General features: G+C 44.7%; 1 protein-coding gene across 1 annotated transcript; it reads right to left on the bottom strand.

Annotated features, from left to right (window-relative positions):
* Positions 1 to 315: 315 nt before the first annotated feature.
* On the bottom strand, positions 316 to 1,680 carry LOC132836164 (trypsin inhibitor ClTI-1-like). Its single transcript, XM_060855492.1, has 4 exons — positions 1,611 to 1,680; positions 1,138 to 1,160; positions 920 to 1,032; positions 316 to 385 (listed from the first exon to the last, which is right to left on the bottom strand). The coding sequence occupies exons 1-4, from the start codon at positions 1,663 to 1,665 to the stop codon at positions 316 to 318; spliced, it is 261 nt and encodes an 86-aa protein (XP_060711475.1). The 5' UTR covers positions 1,666 to 1,680.
* Between the last annotated feature and the right edge of the window lie 6,956 nt (positions 1,681 to 8,636).

Below are 8,636 nucleotides of genomic sequence, written 5' to 3'. Positions count from 1 at the left end.
CCAGTGACATTCATGTATTGTGACACAGAGGGAGGTGCTACCCACTGGGGTGTCACCAACACACTCAGCTGTAACAGACCATGTAGCAGTGGTTACCTGACTCTAATCAGATCATCTGCTGATGATGGATGTGGCAGGTGACTGTAAATGCAGAACTATCTGTGAACCTCTCATCCTCCCTTTCCACTGTCTCAAGAATGAGTTCACAAGGAAAACACCAAGGCATGCATTGGGTTGGTCTTTTTACTGGCACTGTAATCCAACGTACACACAGATTCGGTAATATTGTCTTTCCATTTGAGCTGGAACTCAAGTTTAACTGAGTTTCATGTCGTGACAGGTACAGAATCCTTCGTGTAAGATTGCAACATTCTCTCCAGTTCTCCTGGAAGCAGAATGAACAGTGACAATGAAAATGTAATAGGAAGGCCATTCACCCATAACCACTTTGCTGTAACTAATATCTGGCCCTCATGTCCACTTTTTAAACACAATTAACCCCTCGTGCATCCCCCTCCCCAACTCTATTGAGCTACAAGATATTCAGCAATTAAAATCTGAAATGTAAACAGAAAGTATTAGAATTACACAGCAGGTAAGGCAGCCTCTGTAGGGACAGAAGCAGAGTTAATGATTCAACTTCAATAGGATTTTTGATTTTCCAGACAAGTGTCATATTGGCTCAATACATTAACCCTGTTTCTCTCCACAGATGCAGCCAGTCCTGCTGAGTTTCTCCAGCACTTTCTGCAGACATTCAGAAAATCATACAAAGGACTGGCACTGAGATACTGTTCTTGAAAAGCACAGATCACTCAGAGAATCTGTAAATTCCAGTTTATTTCCATCCTCATTTGCAATGTGAGATTTTGCAGAGGTGTTTAATTACTTAACAAGAAACTTTATAAAGATTACCCACTTGTTGTGGCGACACAAATAGCAGGGGTTCAGATAATCCTTGCCATTTGTTCCACAGAGGGGAATGTAACGAGTTGGACAGTCTGGGATTTTCGGATAATCATCACATTTTAACTGCAAGAAATTATTCCAGAATTAACATGATAGCAACTGGTAACAACATTTAAAACAAAACATACATTCCCCAACATGCAGAAACTGCCTTTCTGAAGATCTTACCTCAATAGCTGCTCCTGGCTGGTCTGAAACAGAAAATTGGAATAAGTTAGTAACATAGGGCACAGTATCTCAAAGTTCATGGAAACATTTGCTTAACAAGCAGGAAGACATTTGGAAGTGGAGTAAGGATTCTCACCAAAGATTAACACAAGCTCAGGTAAATAATCTGCATTACAGGGACTAATAATGTCTCAATTAACAACTAAGACAGAATCACCCCTTAAAAACACCCCAATTCACATAGCTCACGTTCACAATGGGAATTGGTTTGTTTAGTGGTCCCAGGATAAAGCAGAGTTTCTTGTTCATAGTGATAGCTGCAATCACCATCTCTTACACAGCATCACTGTAAATGCTCAGATGTTTGTCACTTTGGCATGTTTCCAGTTGCAAAGACCACTTCAGTAATCAGGAAGCACTCTCTCCCATTCAGTTGCAAGTATCAGACCGTCAGAGAGATGAACCTTACCCACCAGCTGCTATACAAAGCAGTGAGATAGTGATGAGAAACAATCGATTCATCTTCATTGTGAGATTGCTGGAAGTGAGTTCACTGGTTTGACACTGCAAGTATTTATATTGTGAGACATCCTGTTCCTGTGTGATTGTCAACAGCTATTTGCTTGGAAATTGCCTGGATTGCAATGAACGAGTGACTGAAGTGTTGCTTCAAAGCTTTTTAAAAGTGTGGCTTGCTGAACCTTAACAGCAAGTGGCAGGTAAAAGCTAGGCTTTTCACAATACAGTTCTTATATTCCCCACCTCCAGATGGCTAGCTTTCACTAAACAACCCCAGTCTCAGCTGAAATGAGATATGTGCTGCCTAAACACATAAAAATCAAAGGCCATCCACAATTCAGAATCAATTGCCAGTGAGTCCAAGATCGGGGAGGTGAGGCAGTTGTAGAGATTTGTCCTGAGTCTGATGAGATGATGAGAGATGGTGTCAGTCAATCAGAGAGATGCCAATATATTAGCAGGAGCTTGTTTTAGTCTGCACCTCTCTGGCTCAGAACAGAGCCTTCGACCTTTCTGCTGCCCAGCATTTCCTGGGTGAACCTGAGACTGCCAGGAGATGAGAGGGTCCCCAGCAGAGGCCTCAGAGGCTGTTGATTTGGAGGAACAAGTTCTCAATAGTGTTACAACACAGACAGCAAGTTAAACCAAGTCAGCCTGACTATCTCTAGATTCACAGCACAATGAAATAAAACCATTCCATGACCCTCAAAATTGCTCAATTGTTCTTAACCAGATTTACAAATAACAGATCTTGACATCAAGTTTATAACTTAAACAAAAATTATTATTAAGAATGTAACTTTAGCAGACAACAAGTCAACAGCAAGGTAATCACTGGTTAGCATAGTTCCCTCACAGCGCTACAGACCCGGGTTCGATTCCAGCCTTGGGCGACTGTCTGTGTGGAGTTTGCACGTTTTCCCCTGTCTGTGTGGGTTTCCTCCCACAGTCCAAAAGTGTGCAGGTTAAGGTGGATTGGCCATGGGAACTATCCCATAGTGTCCGGGGATGTGTAGGTTAGGGTGGATTAGCCATGGGAAATTGTTCAGATTGTCCTGGGATGTGTAGGTTAGGGTGGATTGGCCATGGGGAATTGTCCTATAGTGTCCAGGATGTGCAGGTTAGATGTGTTGGTGATGGAAAATTGTTCATAGTGTCCAGGGATACGTAGGTTAGGGTGGATTGGCCATGAGAAATTGTTCAGTGTCCAAGAATGTGCAAGTTAGGGTGGATTTGCCATGGGGAAATTGTTCATAGTGTTCAGGGAAGTGCAGGTTAGGGTGAATTGGTCATGGAAAATTGTCCCATAGTGTCCAAGGATGTGCAGGTTAGGGTGGATTGCCCATTGGAAATTGTCCCATAGTGTCCAGGGAAGTGCAGGTTAGGGCGGATTAGCCATGGGGAAATTGTCCCATAGTGTCCAGGGATGTGCAGGTTAGGGTGGATTGGCCATGGGAAATAATCTCATAGTGTCCAGGGATATGTTGGTTAGGGTGGATTGGCCATGGGGAATTGTCCCATAGTGTCCAGGGATGTGTTGGTTAGGGTGGATTGGCCGTGGGGAAATTGTCCCATAGTGTCCAGGGATGTGCAGGTTAGGGTGGATTGGCCATGGGAAATAATCTCATAGTGTCCAGGGATATGTTGGTTAGGGTGGATTGGCCATGGGAAATTGTCCCATAGTGTCCAGGGATGTGTTGGTTAGGGCGGATTGGCCGTGGGAAAATTGTCCCATAGTGTCCGGGGATGTGCAGGTTAGGGCAGATTGGCCATGGGAAATTGTTCCATAGTGTTCAGGGATGTGTTGGTTCGGACGGATTGACCATGGGAAATAGTCTCATTGTTCCCAAGGATGTACAGGTTAGGGTGGATTGGCCATCGGAAATTGTCCCATAGTGTCCAGGGATGTGCAGGTTAGGGCGGATTGGCCATGAGAAATTGTCCCATAGTGCCCAGGGATGTGTTGGTTAGGGCGGACTGGCCATGGGGAAATTGTCCCATAGTGCCCAGGGATGTACAGGTTAGGGTGGGTTGGCCATGGGAAATTGTCCCATAGTGTCCAGGGATGTGCAGGTTAGGGTGGATTGGCCATGGGGAATTGTCCTATAGTGTCCAGGATGTGCAGGTTAGATGTGTTGGTGATGGAAAATTGTTCATAGTGTCCAGGGATACGTAGGTTAGGGTGGATTGGCCATGGGAAATTGTTCAGTGTCCAAGAATGTGCAAGTTAGGGTGGATTTGCCATGGGGAAATTGTCCCATAGTGCCCAGGGATGTACAGGTTAGGGTGGGTTGGCCATGGGAAATTGTCCCATAGTGTCCAGGGATGTGCAGGTTAGGGTGGATTGGCTGTGGGGAATTGTCCCATAGTGCCCAGGGATGTGCAGGTTAGGGTGGATTGGCCATGGGAAATTGTCCCATAGTGCCCAGGGATGTGCAGGTTAGGGTGGATTGGCCACAGAAAATGCAGAAATTGATTGTGGGATGGGTCTGGGTAGGATACCCTTTGGACGGTTGGCATGGACCCTGTGGGCTGGCTTGCCTGTTTCCACACTGTAGAGATTCTATGAAAATGTAGGATCTGCAGTAACAACATTCATGTCCCACAGCAGGCCATTCATTCATGATTTATAAACTTTCATTATGTAAGCAATTTGACAGAGAGCAATAATTGACTTTGTATAAAGTTACCATAAGGACAGATTCTGGGCGTTTGATGCCTGGTGACAGATTACTCACACAGCTGGAGAATATCTCAGGAATGAAGCTGCTGAGCTGAAGAGACATTTGAACTGTGACCTGCTGTCTCCTCAGAGAATACAGTCTACGTGAGTCCTGTCACATCTAAACGATTGTCGGAGTGGATTATAAGGGTGAGGAATCTCAGAGGGTAAAATAATGACTTAGTAAAGAATTACTCTCTAACTGAGAGAGTTTAGCTCCTTAATTTCCTCATGCATTCCAGATGCTGTCTAGCAGCTTGACTTTACACTGATGACATTCCTGCAGCCATGGCCTGTCCTCCACGCTGCAAGTAATTAATTTTACACCCTTCAGAGAAACCAGGCAGTGTTCCAATTAATGAGAGAGAGCAAGGAAATTCTCTCGTTACTATGGCCACTTTCTTTCTGGGTCAGAGAGAGTTGTCCTCCTCCTCTCCCATTAACACTGAAAGTGGTTCGAAGCTGCCCCATAATTGCCCACTCACTAGGTCCCTCGGGGATGTGGCGTTATTGTGAAATTCAATGGATGGAGAGATGGATAAACAGCTGGGCCAAGGTGGAGATAGAATGAGACAAATTGAGAGAGTGAGTGAGTGTGAGTGTATGAGTGTGTGAATGAGTAAGCATATATGTAAGTGAGTGTGTGAGTGAGAGTGAGTGAGTGTGAGTGATGAGAGAGTGAGGGAGTGAAGGAGTGAGTGAGTGTGTGTGAGTGGATCAGTGAATGAGTGTGTGCCTGAGTGAGTGTGAGAGCAAATTGATGAATGAGTGTGAGTGAATGAGAAGGTGAGTGAGTGTAAGAGTAGATGAGTGAGTGAGTGAGTGTGTGAGTGAGTGCATGAATGTATGAATGAGTCAGTGAGTGAATGCGAATTAGATTGAATGAGAGTGTGAGTGAATGAGTGAGTGGATCAGTGAGTCAGTGAATGTGTGAGTGAGAGAGTGAGTGTGTATGTGAGTTTGAATGAGTGAGTGTGCCAGTGGATCAGTGAGTGAGTGTGAGTGAGTGTATGAATTAGAGTGAATGTGAGGGTAGATCAGTGAGTGAATGAGTGACAGAATAAGTGTATGACTGAGTGAGTGAGTGAGTGTGAAATAGAGTGAGTGAGTGAGTGGATAAGTGATTAAGTATGTGAATGAGTGATTGTGCGAGTGAGTCAGTGAGTGAGTGGATCAGTGAGTGTGTGAATGAGTGACTGGGTGAGAATTAGAGTGAGTGTGTGATTCAGTCAGTGTGAGTTAGTGCAAATTAGATTGAGTGAGTGAGTGTGAGTGAGAGTGAGTGAGGGAGTGAGTAAGTGGATCATTCAGTGAGGAGGTGAGTAGATCAGTGTGTCAGTGAATGTGTGAGTGAGCGATTGAGTGAGAGTGCGTGAGTGTGTGTGTGAGTTTGAGTGAGTAAGTGCAAATTAGAGTGAATGTGCGAGTGGATCAGTGAGTGAATGAGTGACAGAGTGTGTGACTGAGTGAGTGCGAAATAGAGTGAGTGAGTGGATAAGTGATTAAGTATGTGAATGAGTGATTCTGCGAGTGAGTCAGTAAGTGAGTGGATCAGTGAGTGTGTGTGTGTGAGTGAGTCAGTGAGTGAATGGATCAGTGAGTGTGTGTGTGTGTGTGTGTGAGTGAGTCAGTGGGTGGATGAGTGAGTGAGTGAATGAGTGACTGGGTGAGAATTAGAGTGAGTCAGTCAGTGTGAGTGAGTGCAAATTAGATTGAGTGAGTGTGAGTGAGAGTGAGTGTGGGAGTGGATGAGTGAGTGAGTGTGTGAGTAGATCAGTGAATGAGTGAGTGTGACTTAGTGAGTATGAAAGTGGATGACTGAGTGCAAATTAGACTGAGTGAGTCTGAGTAAGTGAGTGTATGAGTGAGTCAGTGAGTGAATGGATCAGCAAGTGAAGAAGTGTATGACTTAGTGAGTGTGAGAGTGGGTGAGTGAGTGGGTGTGAATTATAGTGAGCGAGCATGTGTGTGAGTGTGTGAGTGAGTGAATGCGAATTAGAGTGAGTGAGTGTGAATTTGATTGAATGAGTGGATCAGTGAGTGTGTAGATCAGTGAGTGAGTCAGTGTTAGTGAGTGAGAGTGAGTGAATGTGTGAGTAAGGAGTGAGTAAGAGAGTGTGTGAGTGTCAGTGAGTGAGTGTAACCTGCAACATCTTTCAGCACTATCCAGAACTCCACTGACCTTAGTGTCTTCGCAAATTTACTAACCCATCTTTCTACGCCCTCATCCAGGTTATTTATAGAAATGACAAACAGCAATGGCCCCAAAACAGATCCTTGTAGTACACCACTAGTAACTGAACTCCAGGATGAACATTTCCCACCAACCACCACCCTCTGTCTTCTTTCAGCGAGCCAATTACTGACCAAACTGCTGAATCACCCTCAATCCCATGCCTCTGTATTTTCTGCAGTAGCCTACCGTGGGGGAACCTTATCAAACACTTTACTGAAATCCATATACACTACATCCTCATCCACCTGTTTGGTCACCTTCTCAAAGAACTCAATAAGGTTTGTGAGACATGACCTACCCTTCACAAAACCGTGTTGAGTATCCCTAATCAAATTTTTCCTTTCTAGATGCTTATAAATCCTGTCTCTGATAATGCTTTCCACCACTTTACCCATAACCATAGTAGGCTCACTGGTCTATAATTACCATTGTTGTCTCTACTCCCTTCTTGAACAAGGGGACAACATTTGCTATCCTCCAGTCTTCTGGCACTATTCCTGTAGACAGTGACGACATAAGATCAAAGCCAAAAGCTTGGCAATCTCCTCCCTGGTTTCCCACAGAATCCTAGGGTTAACCCCATCTGGCCTAGGGAACGTGTCTATTTTCACACTTTCCAAAATTGCTAACACCTCCTCCTTGTGAACCTCAATCCCATCTAATCTAATAGCCTGTATCCAGGGAGGTGTAGGTGAGGTGCACTAGCCATGGGAAATGTAGAGTCGCAGGGAAAGGATAGGGAGATGGGTCTGGGTGGGATATTGTCCAGTGGAACTGCTGGGCCGAATGAATTGGGACATTCTATGGATTCTATAGAAACAGGCTCATGGTATCAAGATTGTCTCCACTGTGCAGGGGCTGGGGAGAGGTAAAGGAACAGAAGGGCAAAAGTGACCAGGGATTCCATAGACAGTGGATTCCATGGACTGGGAATTCCATGGACAGGGGTTTCTGTGGTATTAAACATGACACCAGAATGGTGTGTGGCCTCCCTGGTGCCAAGGGTCAAAGATGTGATGGAGTTGCTGAAGGACATCTTTGTAGGGAGTACCAAGCACACAGAGAGAAAGGGAAATGTGGTCATGAAGGCAGATTCCATTTTCGAACCAATAATTCTGAATGCAAGAATAGTCACATGGACAAATGAACATCAAGGAAAACCAACATAGATTTTCTCTGGGAAAAACACGTTTAACTAATTACTGGGGGATTTTTGTTGAGGTAACACAGAGGGTTGATGAGAGTAATGCTGTTGATCTGATATACACTGATTTTCAGGTGGTTGACACAGTTAGAAAGTATGAAATAATGGGAACAGAAACAACATGCAGTCAAAGTTATCCAAAGGATACAAAAACAGAGAAATGGTCAGTGGATATTTTTTGGGCCGGGGAAGGTTTGGAGTGGAGTTCCCAAGGGATTAGTTTTAAAGCCCTTGCTTTTCCTGAAATATGTCAATGATCTCGATGTCGACGTGCAGGGTACAATGTCAAAGTTGGTGTAAAATCTGGGAGAGTTGTAACCCGTGAGGTGGTTGTAGAAATTCACAAGGGCAAAAACAAGTTGGTGGAGTGGGCAGAGAAGTGGCAGATGAATTTCACTGTGGACAAGTGTGAGGTGGAGGGTTAACCCTACCAGGGCTCCAGTTACAGGGGGAGCCCTCTTGGCTCCTGCTGGTGGAAGAAGGTTTGATTGAGGGAAGTATTGGATGTGATGGCAGGTTGGTTGTTGTTGCTCCATTGGGAATGTACCTGGAAACTGTTGCTAACACAATCTGTCCAACACTATCTGAGATTGGAATGGAGCAACTGGACTGTAGGAAAGTAGAGCACAGAGCGTGGCCTGATCAGCTATAGAGTCATACAGCATATAAACAGACCCTTTGGTCTAAATCATCCACACTGACCAAATATCCTACATTAATCTAGTCCCATTTGCCAGCATTTTGCCCATATCCCTCTAAACCCTTCCTATTCATATACCCTTCTAGACGCCTTTTAAATGCTGTAATTGTACCAGCTT

Source organism: Hemiscyllium ocellatum, chromosome 46, assembly GCF_020745735.1.
Source record: "Hemiscyllium ocellatum isolate sHemOce1 chromosome 46, sHemOce1.pat.X.cur, whole genome shotgun sequence".
NCBI classification, from domain to species: domain Eukaryota; kingdom Metazoa; phylum Chordata; class Chondrichthyes; order Orectolobiformes; family Hemiscylliidae; genus Hemiscyllium; species Hemiscyllium ocellatum.
The sequence above is the reverse complement of the archived record's forward strand: the minus strand, read 5'-3'. Positions and strand labels throughout refer to the sequence as shown.

Coding starts and splice junctions, on each gene's coding strand:
- LOC132836164 (XM_060855492.1), bottom strand. CDS start 1,665: ATGAAGATGAATCGATTGTTTCTCATCACTATCTCACTGCTTTGTATA. Junction 1,161..1,610: donor ACTGCTTTGTATAGCAGCTG/GTGGGTAAGGTT, acceptor TTTCTGTTTCAG/ACCAGCCAGGAGCAGCTATT. Junction 1,033..1,137: donor AGCCAGGAGCAGCTATTGAG/GTAAGATCTTCA, acceptor AATTTCTTGCAG/TTAAAATGTGATGATTATCC.